We start from the raw sequence: 19,741 nt of genomic DNA on the forward strand, positions 1-19,741 counted from the left end.
AACAGTTTAAAAGCAGAGCACACTGCTCTTACAGAACTGCTAAAATAGAATACCTACAACATAGCAGTAAAAATCTTAACCTGGGCATTACAAATGCTGTACTTAACTATGTATCGTTTGATGCACAACATCAGAATGATCTCAAGAATAATGGAGTCTGTGGGCAATTGATGACTACATCTCCAGATTTACAACTCTACGTCCCTCTCTAATCATAGACTGTGTTGATTGATTTGTGTAATAACATCAACACTCAAATTTTACCAGCAAGATAGAGCCATTTTCATTGTACACAGCACTTTGCAGACTATGAAGGACACCATTTGAGATACAAGACAACTAATGAAATCAATGTAAAAGGGGTCGCTATTGTATTGCAAACAGAGGTGTGAAACCGACAGTGCCTCTATGCCAGGAACCCGGTACGATTTAATTCCCTCTGATCTGCTGAATGCTTGTTGTGGCTAGAACCTGTTTGCTGGGAAACCTAGTCCAAATTCAACAATGAATTATCCCATGGTCGTGAGGAGAAGCTTCCAATGGGGGGTAGTGCTGGGTCAGCCAAGGCAAAAAGTTGAAGCAACGCACAATATGCTGGAAGAATTCAGTGAGTCAAGCAACATTGGTGATAAGAAACAAATTGCTCATGCTTCTAGCCAAAACCTGCATTAGGACTGAGAGTGGAGAGGTGAGATGGCCAATACAGGGAGAAGGAGAGCGGTACAAAAGCCTGCAAGGTGATTGGTAAACTGAAAAGGGGTGTAAAATTACAGGCTGTAGTGCCAGATATAGGAAATGGTGAGGGTGGAGTTGGAAAACTGGCAGGTGGCAGAGAGATGGAGGCAGACAAAGAAAGTGGAGAAACAAAAAACAGCAAATAGAGATACAGAAGATTCTGCAGATGCTGGAAATGTTGAGCAATACAGACAAAATGCTGGGAAATTCAGTAGGCAGATTCCATGGAAGGAAATAAACAGTTGATGTCTCTGGCCAAGATCCTTCATCAGGATTTGGCAAGAGGATCTCAGCCAAAAATGTTGACTGCTTATTCCCTCCATAGATAGTGCCTGACCAAGTTTCTCCAGTGTTTTGTCTACATTGAACAACAGATGGAACAAAGTGGGGAGAGGGGACCATGAAAACAGGAGAGAGCTGCTAGAGGGAGATAAACAAAAAACGAGAACCATTAGGGAAGAGAGAGGTAAATGACAGTTGGAACTAGATGAGAAGTTGGGAGATAGGCAACCCAGTGTGTGGTTGGTGGAGGGAAGAAATGGAAGGGGACAAGGATGGGTCAAGAGAGCACTATGAGAGGGTGGGAAAGGGGTGAAAATGGAAAGATCAGTGAAAATGGGGGGGGGGGGGAGAAGAGGGAAAATAAAATAACAGGGGATACCTAAAATTGGAAAACACAATATTTATGCTGTTGGGTTGTAGATTACCAAGGCAGAATAAGAAGTGCTGCTCTTCCAGTTTGTGTTGAGCTTCATCCTAGCAGTAACAATGGCCACAGATGGACAGCTCAATGTGGGAAGGGAAGGAGAATGGGGTTGAAATGGTTGGCAAGAGCATCCTTGAGACTGTCATTGTGAACTGAGTGTAGGTGTTGTATGAAGCGGTTGCCAAATCTGCGCTTGATCTCCCTAATGTAGAGGAGGCCACAATGCATGCATCAAAATGTAGGAGACAATATTAGAGGAGATGCACATGAACCTTTGCCTACCTAAAAGGACCATTTAGATCCTGGGATGGTGGTGTAAGAACAAGTGTTCCATTTACTCTGGGGGCAGGGAAAGGTCCTGGGGTAATTGAAGTTATTTAGTATCATGAAAGACCTAAACTGCATCTTGGTCTGAGACTAGTAGCAATTGTGTTTATGTGTTGATAGATTAATCCATACCATTTCTCTTATCACCACCTACCGCATAACAGAAGTTGCAGTTTCTCTCTCTGCACACCTCCTTCCTATCCAGATGACGTTACTAATATTGAACTGTACCATTTTAAACCATTCCATTTAGAAGAAGATGCTGTTCTTCAAGTTAAAACAACTTAGGAATAACACAATGAGGGACACAAAGAAGCCTACACATATAATTTGTTCTGAAGATAAAAGATATGCAGGTACCGGAATCCGGAACAACAACCACCTGCATCAAAAAAAGTCTGTTTTTTTTTCAAAACCTTGAAGTATAATAATGGACACACATTAATTACAAAGTTTGTGAAAGTTTACTTACTCATCTGACATTGTTCTTAATGCTTACAGTTTCCTTGAACAGTTACTTGATTTGGGGCTTGATTAGGGCAAGTAGTTCTGTTTATTCACCTGTGTGACAGCCACTTGCTCAACTGCCTGAAATGAAGGGAAATATGGAAATATTAGAAGCAGCACCAGCAAACTTGCATTCCAACTATAGCAAATTTAAAGATAAACTAAGCAAGAGATTACAATGATGTGGCTTTGGGACAAAGTCATAGAATATGAACTTTGCTAAAACTTAATAGCTTTAGTTCACAATATTTCCACGAAGACCTGTCTGTGATGCCACAATAAAAGGTGACTGGTCAATTTTGCATACACAACATACATCAAAATTCACAAGTCAAGATCTAAAGTTAGATGATTTAAATAACCCGAAAACATTATTAATATTGCTAGCAAGACAGGACTAATGCTCAATTTAGCCCTCTCTCCTGTTCCCATCAACAACACTCCAATCTCACTGAAATCTTTTCCAAACATTGATAGAAGAGTTCAATTCCAGAGCTGAACAGAATACACAACACAGACTTGAAATCAAGATAGTACCGAGTCCTGATGAAGGGTCTTGGCTCGAAATGTCGATTATTTACTCCTTTCCATAGACACTTACTGGCCTAATGAGTTCCTCCAGCATTGTGTGTGTGTTGTTTTGGATTTCCAGCATCTTCAGATTTTCTTGTGTTTGTCAAGACAATATTTGACCAATTGAAGCAATAAGGAGTCTTTCTAAAACTTAAACAAGGGGTAGGCAATCAACGCCAGCCACATCTCAAGAATGGATTGAAAAACACTAGGATAATGACTATCCAGTTTAATTCTTAAAAGGGTCAATATGTTAAAATTCAAGCCTAATTTACATGCAAGTTGACAGCTGAACCTCTGTCGGATCAAGATGCATAAATATTACGAAAAGATATAAATAAGGACTAGCAGAGTTTTAAAAATAATGCAAAGTGTGGTGGATAGTATATTGACATCACAGCCTGGTACGGAAACACCAATGCCCTTGTTACGGCCCAGTCCATCATGGGTAAAGCCTTCTCTACCATTGTGCATATATACACAAAGTGCTGTGCAGGAAAGCTGCATTCATCATCAGACCCTCACCATCCAGGTCATGCTCTCTTCTCACTGTTGTCATCAGGAAGCGAAGTACAGGAGCCTCAGGACTCACATCACCAGGTTCAGAAACAGTTATTATCCCTCAACCATCAGGCTCTTCAACCAAAAGGATAACTTCACTCAATTTCACTTTGATGTTCATTGTTTATATCTTGGCAATTTACTTGCAAATATTTCATCACCTTATGAGGAGACATCATTTGCAAGCCAACTGCCAGGACTGGAGAACTACTCAACCCAACCATCAACCAGCAGAGCTGCACATTCTCCAAATTACTTCCAACAATTTGTTATCATTTGCTCACTGGTTCATTGCTCAAGTTGGCAAGGTATTTTATTGATTCCATTATTATTATTGTTGTTATGGATTTATTGAGAATGATTCTGGGAATGAAAGGGTTAATGTATGAGGAGTGTTTGAAGGCTCTGAGACTGTACTTGCTGACATTTAGAAGAATGGGTGGGGGAGAATCTCTTTGAAACCTATCAAATATTGAAAGGCCTAGATAGAGTAGATGTGGAGAGAATGTTTCCTAGTCTAGGGCCAGAGAGCACGGTCTAAAAAAAAGAGGGGCATCCATTTAGAACAAAGATGAAGAGGAATTTCATTGGCCAGATAGTAGTGAATATGTGAAATTTATTGCCACAGATGGCTTTGAAGGCTATGTCATTTGAAATACAATATTGAGCACGTCTCAGCCTTAAACACTCCAGTGCATGATAGATAGAGATATATATTGATGCCTCAGACTCTTGCACAGAGCTGTATTTAAGGTAGAGGTTGATAGGTTCTTGATTACTGAGGGCATCAAAGGTTACGGAGAGAATGCAGGAGAATGGCTTCGAGAGGAATAATAAACCAGTCATGTTGAAATGGCGGAGCAGAGTTGATGCACTCAATGGCCTAATACTGTTCCTATATCTTATGCCTCATCAGGATAGATGAGGAAATGATACACCCGCAGGTTCTGGTATTTTGAATCAGGTCCATAGTTACAAGTAGGGTGAACTAATTTAGGACTTAGATACGCAGAGATCACTTCATCCAGCAGGTAGGGAAACTTCAGAAATTTCTACAAATCAGTTGTAAAGCATAAGGCACTAAGTATATTCAAGACACAGGTTTATAGACAGAAGGGAAAACATCAAAGATTGACTACAAGTGGAAGTTCAGTTTTGGCATTAGAGCAAATGGGATGGGTGGGAAGGAGTAAACACTAAAACAGGGAACAAGGAGCTATCCACCCAGCAGACGGAAATCAGATAAAGCTGGTCCCTTTCATCTCAAAAGAAAGCATGCCTCAAACCTTTAGATAACATCTGCTTTAATACAAATGGTCTACATTGTTCAAGGGCCTTAGCTGAACAATTGAGCAGTATTGAAGCCATATTATATAACCATATAACCATATAACAATCACAGCACGGAAACAGGCCATTCCGGCCCTCCTAGTCCGTGCCGAACTCTTAATCTCACCTAGTCCCACCTACCCGCACTCAGCCCATAACCCTCCACTCCTTTCCTATCCATATACCTATCCAATTTTACCTTAAATGACACAACTGAACTGGCCTCTACTACTTCTACAGGAAGCTCATTCCACACAGCTATCACTCTCTGAGTAAAGAAATACCCCCTCGTGTTTCCCTTAAACTTTTGCCCCCTAACTCTCAAATCATGTCCTCTCGTTTGAATCTCCCCTACTCTCAATGGAAACAGCCTATTCACGTCAACTCTATCTATCCCTCTCAACATTTTAAATACCTCGATCAAATCCCCCCTCAACCTTCTACGCTCCAATGAATAGAGACCTAACTTGTTCAACCTTTCTCTGTAACTTAAGTGCTGAAACCCAGGTAACATCCTAGTAAATCGTCTCTGCACTCTCTCTAATTTATTGATATCTTTCCTATAATTCGGTGACCAGAACTGTACACAATATTCCAAATTTGGCCTTACCAATGCCTTGTACAATTTTAACATTACATCCCAACTTCTGTACTCAATGCTCTGATTTATAAAGGCCAGCGTTCCAAAAGCCTTCTTCACCACCCTATCTACATGAGACTCCACCTTCAGGGAACTATGCACTGTTATTCCTAGATCTCTCTGTTCCACTGCATTCCTCAATGCCCTACCATTTACCCTGTATGTTCTATTTGGATTATTCCTGCCAAAATGTAGAACCTCACACTTCTCAGCATTAAACTCCATCTGCCAACGTTCAGCCCATTCTTCTAACCGGCATAAATCTCCCTGCAAGCTTTGAAAACCACCTCATTATCCACAACACCTCCTACCTTAGTATCATCAGCATACTTACTAATCCAATTTACCACCCCATCATCCAGATCATTTATGTATATTACAAACAACATTGGGCCCAACACAGATCCCTGAGGCACCCCGCTAGTCACCGGCCTCCATCCCGATAAACAATTATCCACCACTACTCTCTGGCATCTCCCATCTAGCCACTGTTGAATCCATTTTATTACTCCAGCATTAATACCTAACGACTGAACCTTCTTAACTAACCTTCCATGTGGAACTTTGTCAAAGGCCTTGCTGAAGTCCATATATACTACATCCACTGCCTTACCCTCGTCAACATTCCTCGTAACTACTTCAAAAAATTCAATAAGGTTTGTCAAACATGACCTTCCACGCACAAATCCATGCTGGCTACTCCTAATCAGATCCTGTCTATCCAGATAATTATAAATACTATCTCTAAGAATACTTTCCATTAATTTACCCACCACTGATGTCAAACTGACAGGTCTATAATTGCCAGGCTTACTTCTAGAACCCTTTTTAAACAATGGAACCACATGAGCAATACGCCAATCCTCCGGCACAATCCCTGTTTCTAATGACATCTGAAAGATCTCCGTCAGAGCTCCTGCTATCTCTACACAAACTTCCCTCAAGGTCCTGGGGAATATCCGGTCAGGACCCGGAGATTTATCCACTTTTAAATTTCTTAAAAGCGCCAGTACTTCCACCTCTTTAATTGTCATAGGTTCCATAACTTCCTTACTTGTTTCCCACACCTTACACCATTCAATATCCTTCTCCTTAGTGAATACCGAAGAGAAGAAATCGTTCAAAATCTCTCCCATCTCCCTCGGCTCCACACATAGCTGACCACCCTGATTCTCTAAGGGACCAATTTTATCCCTCACTATCCTCTTGCTTTTAATATAACTGTAGAAGCCTTTCGGATTTACTTCCACCTTATTTGCCAACCCAAACTCGTAACTTCTTTTAGCTTTTCTAATCTCTTTCTTAAGTTTCCTTTTACATTCTTTATATTCCTCGAGCAATTCCTTTACTCCATGCTGCCTATATCTATTGTAGACATCCCTCTTTTTTCGAACCAAGTTTCTAATATCCCTTGAAAACCATGGCGCTTTCAAACCTTTAACCTTTCCTTTCAACCGAACAGGAACATAAAGATTCTGTACCCTCATAATTTCACCCTTAAATGACCTCCATTTCTCTATTACATCCTTCCCATAAAACAACTTGACCCATTCCACTCTCTCTAAATCCCTGCGCATCTCCTCAAAGTTAGCCTTTCTCCAATCAAAAATCTCAACTCTAGGTCCAGTCCTGTCCTTCTCCATAATTATATTGAAGCTAATGCTATTGTGATCACTGGACCCGAAGTGCTCCCCAACACATACATCTGTCAGCTGACCTATCGCATTCCCTAACAGGAGATCCAACACTGCCCCATCTCTAGTCGGTACTTCTATGTATTGTTGCAAAAAGCTATCCTGCACACATTTCACAAACTCTAAACCATCCAGCCCTTTTACAGAATGAGCTTCCCAATCTATGTGTGGAAAATTAAAATCTCCCACAATCACCACCTTGTGTTTACTACAAATATCTGCTATCTCCTTACACATTTGCTCTTCCAACTCACGCTCCCCATTAGGTGGCCTATAATACACTCCTATCAGTGTTACTACACCTTTCCCATTCCTCAATTCCACCCAAATAGCCTCCCTAGAGGAGCTCTGTAATCTATCCTTCCAAAGCACCGCCATAAGATTTTCTCGGACAAGCAATGCAACACCTCCTCCTCTGGCCCCTCCTACTCTATCACACCTGAAGCAACTAAATCCAGGAATATTTAGTTGCCTATCACACCCTTCCTGCAACCATGTTTCACTAATATCTTGCATTCTACACCACTGCTCATAGCTGATAGCCTCATTTGTCATTTAACACGTGACAAATCGTCAAAAGTGCACAGCCTGCACATAATAAAAAATGGCATCGAGATTCATTACGAAATTCCTTTGACAGCAATAAAAACAAGTGTCATACAAGGGAAGTTCTGGCCTAAAAAAAATGTATACCAAGTTTTTTTTCTTTTTTAAGCCGAGAAATACTTCATATTTGAAATACATAAGCTAACAAAGTTCACGCCAGTAATTTGATGTAGTATACTAAATACGACCTCCAGATTAATTGAGTTCTTTAGATTGTTCAGGGGAATATTAAGAGAACATTTAAAACAACCAGCTAGATTTGTGGAATTTTTTTTAAAAATTGGTGAAACAGGAGTTAATGTCGGCACAGAATTGCTGACAGGCAAGCCCTGATTCACATCAAGGAAATGAGTATCACGCCACTGAACTGAAAAGTGTTTAGGATTTGTCTCTAACACAACTTACTGATTCTGAATGTCAGCACCCAAGCACGACTTAACATTTGTATCTCATTAAACCTATTAAGAAAAGCACATGAACTTCAAAAAGCTTAAATTCAATAACTGCTGGAGTACATCGACAATTAAAGTCTGCAAATTTTAAATCATTAAAAATAAAAATGTCTAGAAATGAAGAGCAAAAAATCAACAAATACTGAAAATCTGAAAAATGCTAGACAGACGAGGGAGAGGGGGAGAGGGGGAGGGGAGAGAGGGTTAATGTTTCTCATCAAATAAAAAATAGGCTTCATGTTGCAGAGAAGAAGAAAGAGAAAATATCTTCATTTCAGGTTTATTGCCACTGACATATGACACTAAATGTGCTGCTTTGTGGAAGCAATGCAATACAATACACTAACAATTACTATGTTACAATAAATATGCAGTATTCCAAAAGAGGAATAATGAGATATTCGATGGTGGGGTGGCTTGTTCCTGTGATGGAGATGGCCAAGTCTACCACCCTCTAGCCTCTTTTGATCCTGTGAATTGGGCCCTCCATACCAGTGATGCAACCAGACAGAATGCTCTCCATGGGACATCTGTAGGAACTTAGGTGACATTTCTCAGGAGGCTAAGGAAACTTGGCATGTCCTCTTTGACCCTCACCAATTTTTAATCACTGCACCATAAAAAAAACATCCTATCCAGATGCATTATAGCTTAATATGACAGCTGTTCTGCCCATGACTGCAGGAACTGAAACAAAACAGCTGTTTTGGGCCTAATATCTAAAAAAGGACATGCTGGCAATGGAAAAATCTGGAAGGCTTTTACAAGAATGAAAAGGTTAACACATGAGAAGAGTTTGATGATTCTCTGGAGTTTTGAGTGAGGCCAAGTCATTGGGTACAAATAAAGCAGAGGTTAATAATCACTTGATAGGTAAGGACATCAAAAGTTACAGGAAGAAGGCAGGATAATAGGATTGAAAGGGAAAATAAATCAACCGTGATCAATGTTGGGACAGACTTGATCGGTCAAATGGCTTAATTCTGCTATGTCTTATAGTGAAAATGCAGAGAGTGGTGGACTAAGTTCAGTGGAAACTGGCCTCCCCACACAGACTGTGCATACTTGTCACTGCCTCATTAAAACAACCAGCATAATCAAAGAACCCACCCAACCCTACCCATTCTCCTTCTGTACCATTGCAAGAAAAAGTTTGTGAACCGTTTGAAATTACCTGGTTTTCTGCATTAATTACTAATAAAATGTGGTCTGGCTGACCTTCATCTAAGTCACAATAGTAGAGAAACACAATCTGCCTAAACTAATAACGCAATCAATTGTACTTTTCAGGTCTTTATTGAACACGTTTTAACATTCACAGTCCAAGCTAGAAAAAAATGTGAACCCTTGTATTTAATAACGAGTAGAACCTTCTTTAGCAGCAGCAACCTCCACCAAACATATCCTGTAGCTGCTGATCAGACTTACACAATGATGAATTTTAAACTATTTCTCCATACAAAACTTTTTCAGTTCATCAATATTTCAAGTCATGTCACAGCATCTCAATTGAGTTAAGCTCAGGACTCTGAATTGGCCATTCAAAACTCAAATTTTCTTCTTTTTGAACCATTTTGTTGATTTACTTTTGTGTTTCAGATCACTGTCTTGTTACATCATTCAACTTTATTAAACTTCAGGTGACAGACCACTACCCTGACATTCTCCTGTATAGTGTTTTGATACAATTTTGAATTCATTGTTCCCTTGATGATTACAAACTGTCCAGGCCCTGAGGCAGCAAAGCAGCCCCAATCCATGATGCTTCTTCCACCATGCTTCATTGTTGGGATGAGGTTTTGGTGTGCAGTGCCCTTCTTCCTCCAAATATAGCAGTGTGCATTTCTGTAAAAAAGTTCAACTTCTGTCTCATCTGTCCACAGAACATAGTTCCAGAAGTGTTGGGAAACATCCAGGTGGTCTTTTTGCAAACTTGAGACATGCAGCAATATTTTTTTTTGGAGAGCAGTGGTTTCCTCCATGAACACCACTCTTGTTTGGTGTTTTTCTTTTAGTAGACACATGAACAGAGAGACTTTAGCAAGTTCTACAGATTTCTGCAGATTTTTTGTTGTTATCCTTGGATTCCTTTTCACCTCCATCTGCATTGCATGTTTTGCTCTTGGTGTGATCTTTGCAGAATGCCCACTCCTAGGGACAGTAGCAACAGTACTGAATGTCCTCAATTTGGAGACAATTTCTCTTACTGTGAACTGATGAACACTCAAGTCTGTAGAAATGCTTCTGTAGCCTTTTCCAGATTCACGCATCTCTGCAATTCTTCTAAGGTCCCCTGAAAGTTGTTTTGATTGAGGCATGGTGCACATAAAAAGATCTTTCTTGAGAAGTCAGTAAACTGACCGTGTGTCAGGGCAGGGCACCTCTACTACCCATACCTCTAATCTCATTTATTGGAACACCCGACTCCAAATAGCTTTTGTAGAAGGCATTATCCCAGAAGTTCACACATATTTTTGAAACTATGCTGTGATTGTTTAAATGGTGTACTTAGTATTGATGAAAAGTACAATTGTGTGTTATTAGCTTAGACAGATCGTGTTTGTCTATTATTGTGATTTCAATAAAGATCAGACTATATTTTATGAGTAATTAATGCAGAAAACCAGGTAATTGCAAAGTGTTCATAAACTTTCTTGCAACTGTACATGCAAAAATGTGATCTTTCGTTTGTGGTACCTGGTAGCAAATTGCCGAGAACTGACAAATGAATTTCAACTTATCCAACAACATGAAGGTGATGAGCAGCACAATGGTAATAAATAAACAAAATGGAGCATTTTTAATTGTCTCAACACAAAGTTTCTAGAACTCATTGGGTCAAGCAGCATCAGTGAAGGGTAATGGACAGTTAACATTTCAGATAACCTTAGACCTACATACCAAATGCATTGATAACTCACACAAAATCAAGTCTCAAATTTTCATGCTGCAGTTACAGAGAAAACGTAGTGCACGTAGGCAATAAGGTATAGTCATTACATGGTAGATGAGGAAGTCAAAGGCCCATCTTGTCCTATGAGGAAAGCATTCAATAACAGCTGTCCTAGAAGCTGTCCTAGAGCCTGGTGGCATGTGACTTCAGGCTTTGTAACCTTGCCCCGCTGGGGGGGGGGGGGAAGAAGAGAAGGAAAAATGCCACAATGTGTGGGGTTTTTGGTTATGCTAGCTGCTTTCCAGCTTACATTGTAGGCAACATTTTAATTGACTTGAATTATGAATTGAAATAATAAACATAAGTTTATTTAAAAAGTGGTGCGTGATAGGGAAATTTCATGGTGATTTTCATGATCAGTAGCCCAAAATTCATAAGATACACCTAAAGGTATGCAGGAAGCAAAATCTTTGTTGTCCAGTGCAATTTCTATCCATCCACAGATGCTGCTTGACCTGCGGAGTTCCTCCAGGAGAGTGTTTGTTGCTTTGTTGTTATAATATTTTCATTCACATCTTTTACTTTCCCACTTTTGTTTTGTCTGCTTCATCTCAGTGCAGTCTAGTACTCTAGTGAATGCATTGACAACTTGGAGTTTGGATATTCAAAGAGGACTTTGATGTTTGATGCTCTAAGTTGTAACGTTACACTTGACAATGTTTGACAGTGCGATTTTAGTGGGCTGAAGGGCCACTAAGATCATGCTCTCTCTGTGACTCAATAAGCAGAAATATATTGCATCAAGAGCAGTACTGGTTAAACCCCAGTGGTGGCAGTACACTCAATTCCAGGTAATCTCATTACTTAAAAGGATTTACTGGTCCTGCAGGAAGCACACAACACATTCATTAGAATGACACAGAGGTGAAAATGGTCATGTTTTGTTACAGAGACAAATCTTTAAACTCCCTTCAATAAAGATGTGTAACAGGTTATTGTGCTCAAGTATTCAAAGTGCTTAGAAAATGTGTTAGAATCAGATAATCCATGCTGTCCAGGAATTAGGTCACGAAGCAATTCCTCACATAAAAGTAAAAACGCAGTTCATACATCTTCCCATTCACACAACATCAAAAACATACTCAAGATGCCAAGTAAAAATGTTACAACCAAAGTTGATAAATACCGTTAAGCAAGAGACAGCCATGATTGAAAGTGAGCTGAAAGACCAAGGAGGTGTGTGTGGACAGAGCAATGAAAATCAAAACAAGATATTTCTCTTTTGCTCCCACAAGTAAAATGCAATGCCAGGACATCCAATAAGCTACATTACTCTATGTGTATTTTCATGACTTCTTGCTCAGCAGTAAGAAAACTTTACTCTTATAGGCACACACCAAAAATATAGTCTGTCCAGTTTATCATGAAAACAAGGCTTTGCATTTCAGTATTACTTGCAATATCTAGAGACCAGCATATTTCTCCTTTTCTAATAACTACAAGCAAATTTGAAAACATTTTGCAGATATAGACTTCCCTTATCTGACATCAGTTAGTTAAAATGACTTTCAGGATTGTATCCTGTTTATAATGTTTTTGCTGAGATGGTCACTGTGATTAACTGGAAGGACGCTGTATAAAAGCATAAACAGAGGCTCTAGAAATATGAATTGAAAGCAATTCTGAAAATATACATCAGCTTACAAAATAGAAAGTTATACCAACAGATCTGTGCATTTCATTCACCTGTGTGATAACAGTTCCTGCAATGAAATTCCCACTATTCACACAAGTCTGTGCTTGGGAAAGTGCAAGTTCTCCTTTTATTCAAATTTAATTTTACAAGTAACAGCAAACATTTTTTCCCTCCTAGCATTTTAGCAACGTTTAGACAAGCAACGGATTACCTAGACATAAACGACTACGAGTGAAGTGCTGGAAGATGGAATCAATATAGATGGATGTAAACTGATTGGCATAGACGTGGTAAGCCTGATATCCTGTTTCAGCGCTGTATGACTCACTGCCATATGCAATCAATTGAAGAATAATGTAGTCCTGCTATACCAATATAACTGCAGTAATTACGGATTTGATTTAATATCCAAAGGCAGCAATCTAGCTCGGGACTAATTAATTGTCCTAGAGTCATCTCTTGATTCAATGGACTAGGGAAACATCAAGCAACTTTGAACCACACCTTTCAATTCTCCAGATAAAATAGCAACAAATATTACTGATGCAACAACATTCAGAGTACAAGTCAAGGAAGAGTTAGTGGATTCCAATTAAATGGTCCATCGGTTAAACAGAACAGCTGCTTATTTGGGACAACTCAAAAAACAAAAACTAATTAAGAAAATAGCCAGGATTCCTTTCATTTATTTGGGACACTCTGCTGCTTAATTGAGACAAGAGAGTGTTGCTGAATAGTTTCTAACTAGTATCAGTCACTTGCATGGCTGTTAGACTGTGACCCTGCTCTCATTACACTGTGCTGAGCGCAAACAATTTTTAATTAGCATCATTTGCATGTTTGTGTCCAAAAAGCAGCAATTTTTGTCACCGATGGTGAGAAATAAGTAGCAAGTTAATTCAAAACTGTTCTGCTCCTTGCAGTTTCAAGCATTCAAGCTTGGAGATGCCAGAAATGGCCGTGAGTAAAAATAAAACCATTTCCTAATTCAACAAGTTAAGAACGATGAAGGATTTGAGGTATCAAATGTTACAATGAAAATGAAGATTTGGAGGATCATCAAAAGCATAGTATGAAGGCAGTTCACCTGCACTTAGGTGTCCGTGCTGTTTTTATTCATTTATAGTCAATCAAAACAACAGGTCAGCATACACTGAATGAATTCCTCCATCGATAACTATTAGCAATATACAGCTTTATAGTACTGTTGTAGTATTGGTAGTGCTTTAATTTGTTTTGTATTTCATTTAAATACATAATTTGTTACCCAGTTAATCAGTAGTTTGTCTTTTTTATACCTTTTAAACTACTTACATAAAAATTCAGCTAATTGGGATGATCACGTACTTCAGCCAAAATATACTGGTCCCAATTAACCAGAATCCACTGTATTTAGAGAAATACAATTTCTCTGAGTGCAATTAACTACAAGTGACTTAAGAGGCTGAGCATTTATTCTGCAACAAAAATAACTGGATATTTATTTTATTACCAATGGAAAATGTTATTATCATACTCACTTCTTAAATGATATTTATGATTTTTTCAACAAAAACATTTAAAGATTTAAAAATTAAGCATCCTTTTCAGACAGTGTTGAGAAATGATACACATTAAATTCAAAATATAAACAATGAAAAGAACTCTTATACATTGTCCTTTGGTATTAATTCAAACAATACCAGTGGTTAAGTATGGATGCCATAACTATTACAGATTCCACATCTAATGTATAGTCTGAGTTCTGATACTAGTAGTAGGTCAATAACATTTTCATGCGCAGGCATTGATTTTAAATTCATAGTGAAGCTGAAAATGCAGAATCTGTATACTTAAATTGCTAGTTCCATTTTATATTCCTTTCAAAGACAACATGAGGTTTCTATACTCATTACATTTGTGCAATACAATAGGAAAGAATGATAAATGAACATTCATAATCTGCAGATTTAGAAATGCAAAATTAAAATACTTATTACATGCTTACTCAGCAAACAGTGACAGTTGCGAGACACTTTGAAGTAATGTGGCGAGGAACTGCTTAAGGAACAGCCTCTTCCCCCTTGCTATCAGATTTCTGAACAGTCCATGGATCCACGAACATTACGCATTTTGCTCTCTTTTTGCATACCTTATTTTTATTTTTGTAACTTGTAGTTTTTATGGATTGCACTGTACTGGCACAGAACAAATTTCATGACAGATGTCAGAGATAATAAACCTGATTCTGATCTATCATTTAATTAGGTTCACCATTATAGTAGCTAATATATTTTAATTAGCTGTATTTGCTGTAAAACTCTTTGGTGCGCCCTGTAAATGAACATTTCAATCTGATTTGCAAGTAATTTCAAATCATAGCTCCATAAGACAAAGTTTTTTTTAAAAAACACCTATGTTCATTTTGAAAAATGAACTAAGCCAGCTTGGAAAATCTTTTAACTTGCATTTTAGTAGAAAATAGTCACTCAATTTACTATTGTTAAACTAAAGAAATCAGTTTCCTATTTGAAATATTTACAAACCTGGTACAAAAGATAACATTTTAAAATATCCAGTGGGAAATGTATGACAATACATTTTGGTAAAAGGAACAACATTGTGGACTATTATCTAAATGGGGAGAAGGTTTAAACATCAGAGGTGCAAAGAAACTTGGGAGTCCTCATGCAAGACTCCCAGAAGGTTAATTTACAGGTTGAGTCTGTGGTAACGAAGGCAAATGCAATGTTGCCATTTACTTCAAGGGGAATAGAATATTTTAAAAAAGGAGATAATGCCGAGCCTTTATAAGACACCAGTCAGGCCGCACTTGGGAGCATTGTCAACCGTTTCAGGCCCCATATCTCAGAAGGGATGTGCTGTCATTGGAGAGAATCCAGAGCAGGTTCATGTGGATGATTCCAGGAATGAAGGGGTTAACATATGAGGAGCACTGGCAGCTTTGGCCCTGTGCTCACTAGAATTTAGAAGAATGCTGGGGATGCTCATTGAAACCTACCGAATGTTGAAAGGACTACACAGGGTGGATATGGAGAGGATGCTTCTTATGAAGGGGGTATCCAGAACTAGAGGGCACAGCCTCAAAATCAACAGGTAACCTTTTAGAACAGAGGCAAGGAGGATTTTTTTTTAAGCCAGAGAGGAGTTAATCTTTGGAATGCTCTGCCACAGACCGCAGTGCAGGCTAAGTCACTGGGTATATTTAAGGCAGAGGTTGATCGTTTCCTGATCAGTCAGGGCATCAAAGGGTAAGGCAGGTGTATGGGGTTAAGTAGGATCTGGGATCAACCATGATGAAATGGCGGAGCATACTCAAAGGGTTGAATGGCCCAATTCTGCTCCTACGACTTACGGTCTTAAGGCTTTACCCTTACTGTACATTATTTCCATAGTCATCCAGATTTTACAGGAGTAATAACAAATTTATAAACACCATCAATATATTGTTAAACGGCTAGCAATGTTACAATCTCTATACAGTACCAACTTAGCTTCATGACGAAACTACCAAATTGTAGTCTATAATTCTATCTACTTTTCCCACAAACTACACTGTTTGTAGCTTTTAAGAACTTATAATTTTGAGATTTTAAAGTGGTTTCATTGAAAAATGAGCTATTATTACTGCTTAGCAAATTTTGGAACACAACTAGAAATTACATGAATGAAAAAGCATATAACATAATTGCATCCATGTATTTCAAAATATAATGGATTTTCATTTCACTTTGAAAATTGATATTTCAGTTTCTATCTTAATCATATTTCTTTTTTAAAGTTTGCTTAGTGCTATGAAGTATTTACAATGTTTCATTAAAAACTGGGCTTTCCCCTTCCTGATTTATGATCGGCTGCTTTAGCCAATCTGATGCCAACATAACCCTCAGGGATGATGGTAACTCCACTGAACAGATGGCTGTTATGAATAGTAGGAAATGGCCTTAGATATCAGCCACAGATCTTTCATCACAGTTGTTGCTTCATGGCTGACTGCAAATTCTGGACAAGTGATTTCTTTCCGCAAATACTGCAGCCAGATTCTACAGCAGTGATATTTTTTTTAATACTTCATTAGTGCTAGCTGGAAGAGAAACAATGGCAATTTTTAGGAACAAGTGTCTACCCAGCACATCTAAAAAGTTAATCCATGGATTAACTTTTCATAACAGGACTGCATTTTTAACAGATTAAAAGGCCATCCACATTCTGGCGAATTATCCCAATTCCTCTTTCACAAGTCCTGCATGGATGCAGATGATAAAAAATATATACTTTGTGCAATTCCAACATGGAATGAAGCACTACTTAAGACAATATTCCAACAAAGGGTATCTATTTGGAAAATAAGACAGGAATAATTTTCAAAGTGGACCAGTAGAAGTAAACCCTTCAGCACAACTCACCCATACCAGCCAAGATGTCCACCTAAGCTAGTCCCACTTGCCTACGTTTTGAGGGATTCAGGCCAAACCACGGGTTCCCAACCTTTTCTATGCCATGAACCATTAACTGAGGGGTCTGTGGAACCCAGGTTAGGAACCCCTGCTCTAAACCTTTCCCATCAATGTTGTTCAAGTTTGTCATCATCTGACTATGCACAACGAGAAACGAAACAATGTTCATCAGGACCACGGTGCACCCACAAAACATATATAACACATAGAGAGAGGGAGGGAGGGAGGTAGGTAGATAGATAAATAAGAAATATCAAGAACATGAGATGGAGCGTCCTTGAAAATGAGTCCATAGGTTGTGGGAACATTTCAGTGATGAGGCAAGCGAAGTTATCCCATTTGGTTCAGAAGCTTGATGGTTGAGGGGTAATAATTGTTCCTGAACCTGGTGGTGAGAGCCCAGAAACTCCTGTACCTTCTTTCTGATAGCAACAGTGAGAAGAGAACATGGCCTGGGTGATGGGAGTCTTGGATGATGGATTCTGCTTTCCTGCAACAACGCTCTATGAATATGTGCCCAATGATGGGGAGGGGTTTACCCGTGTTGGACTGGGCAGTGTCCACTACTTAATGGAGGATTTCCATTCAAGAGTATTGGTGCTTCCTTTCTTTTTTCAATCTTTTTATTGATTTTAAACAGTGTATACAAACAGGAGGACAATATCTCTGGTATATATGTCAATAGCAGTACATACAGAAGGTAAAATAAACAGTATCAGAATCACACAGTGTTGATCTACAAAGTATAAATTTGATATAGAATGTATAATTCTCCTCATCAATTTATGAAGAAAGGAAGGACTAGTAGAAATTTTTATATAAAAGAGAAAAACAACCCACTATTCTAAACAGAAAAAAAAAGGACTGGGTAGTCCATCCTGAGCGAAAAACCAAGAAAAGAGAGACTCTCTGATCAAATCCAAGGTTCTGACAAAATAGCTGGAAGAGAATCAGTACAAAAATCAGATCATATAAAAATACTGAATAAAAGGTCACCAGATTTCTTCAAATTTAAAGGATGTATCCAATGTCCGACTTCTTATTTTCTCTAGACTTAAACAGGACATGATAGAGGAAAGCCAATAAAAGGCAGTAGGAGGGTTAGGGTTCTTCCATTTAAGTAAAATGGCTTTCCTAGCCAATAAGGTTGAAAGGCTATCATCCGCTGAGTGGAGCAGGAATATTTCCTGCTTCTGATGGAATAATCCCAAAAATAGCTGAAAATAAGTTTGGTTGTGAATCCAGCTCCAGCACTTTAGGTAAGGTTTTAAAAACATCTTTCCAAAGATTCTCCAACTTTATGCAAGACCAAAACATTTGAGTTAAAGTGGCCACCTGAGTATTACATCTATCACAAATAGGATTAATATTGGGAAAAATATGGGCTAATTTATCCTTTGACATATGTGCCCGATGTACTACCCTGAACTGTATCAAGGAATGACGGGCACAAATACATGAAGTATTTACCAGATGAAAAATTTTACTCCATTATCTGAAAGTAACTCTTGAAATTCCAATTCCCAGGCAGCTTTAATTTTATCATTAGATATCATCTGTAAATTCAATAATCATTTATAAATTGTAGCTATTGATCATTTTTGGAGTGGTTTAACCTGGAAGAGGATATCTATTATATTAAATGGATAAGCAGAGGGATAATTTGGAAGCAAAGTATGTAAAAAATTCCTAATTTGTAAATATCTAAAAAAGTGTACATTGGATAAATCAAATTTATCTGCTAGCTGAGTAAAGGACATTAACCAATCCCCTATAAATAAACCCAAAAAAGTTATTATACCTTTGGTTTTCCAAATTAAAAAAGCCTGTTCTAAAGTTGATGGTTTAAAAAAAGTTATGATATAATTTACTAGAAAGGACAAAATTATTTAATTCAAAAAATTTGCGAAACTGAAACCAAATTCTTAATGTATGTTTAATAATAGATTAAGGTCTTGTCTACCAAACAGAGAGCAGAAAAGGAAGAGGAGCTCCCAGTAAAGAGGCCAAGGAATACCCCTTCACCGAGTTTTTCTCTAATTCCGCCCATAAAGGAGTCATATATGTCTGAGTAATGAATCCAACGGGTAATATATTGAATATTAATTGCCCAGTAGTACAGTCTAAGATTTGGTAAAGCCATACCACCGTCCTTTTTTAATATCTGCAATAAAGGTTTACTCAATCTAGGATTTTTATTGTTCCGAATACAGGATAAAATTTTAGAGTCTATTCTGTCAAAAAAAACGTTTAGGAACAAATGAAGGAACTGCTTGAAATATATATAAGAATTTTGGTAGAACTATCATTTTAATAGCATTAATTTGACCAATTAATGATAGCGTCATAGGAGACCATTTAGAAAGTGTTTGTTGGGTATAATCAATTAATGGGAGAAAATTATATTTACACAGATCTTTAAAATTCTTAGTAACTTTAATGCCAAGATAAGTAAATTGATTTTTAGCAATACTAAAAGGTAATTGCTCATACTGATCCAAATGATTATTAATAGGAAATAACTCACTTTTGCATAAATTTAACTTGTATCCAGAAAAACTACTA

The 19,741-nt window shown here is 38.1% G+C and overlaps 1 protein-coding gene across 4 annotated transcripts in view; it reads right to left on the minus strand.

Annotated features, from left to right (window-relative positions):
• cyfip1 (cytoplasmic FMR1 interacting protein 1) overlaps positions 1-19,741 on the minus strand; it is a 155,970-nt gene that overhangs the window by 123,674 nt on the left and 12,555 nt on the right. For all 4 annotated transcript variants that reach the window (XM_073044136.1, XM_073044133.1, XM_073044135.1 and 1 more), the window contains exon 2: positions 2,241-2,356. In XM_073044136.1, the coding sequence (XP_072900237.1) occupies positions 2,241-2,251 (11 nt within the window). In that variant the 5' untranslated portion in view covers positions 2,252-2,356. The remainder of the gene's footprint in view (positions 1-2,240; positions 2,357-19,741) is intronic.

Source organism: Hemitrygon akajei, chromosome 4, assembly GCF_048418815.1.
Source record: "Hemitrygon akajei chromosome 4, sHemAka1.3, whole genome shotgun sequence".
NCBI lineage: Eukaryota > Metazoa > Chordata > Chondrichthyes > Myliobatiformes > Dasyatidae > Hemitrygon > Hemitrygon akajei.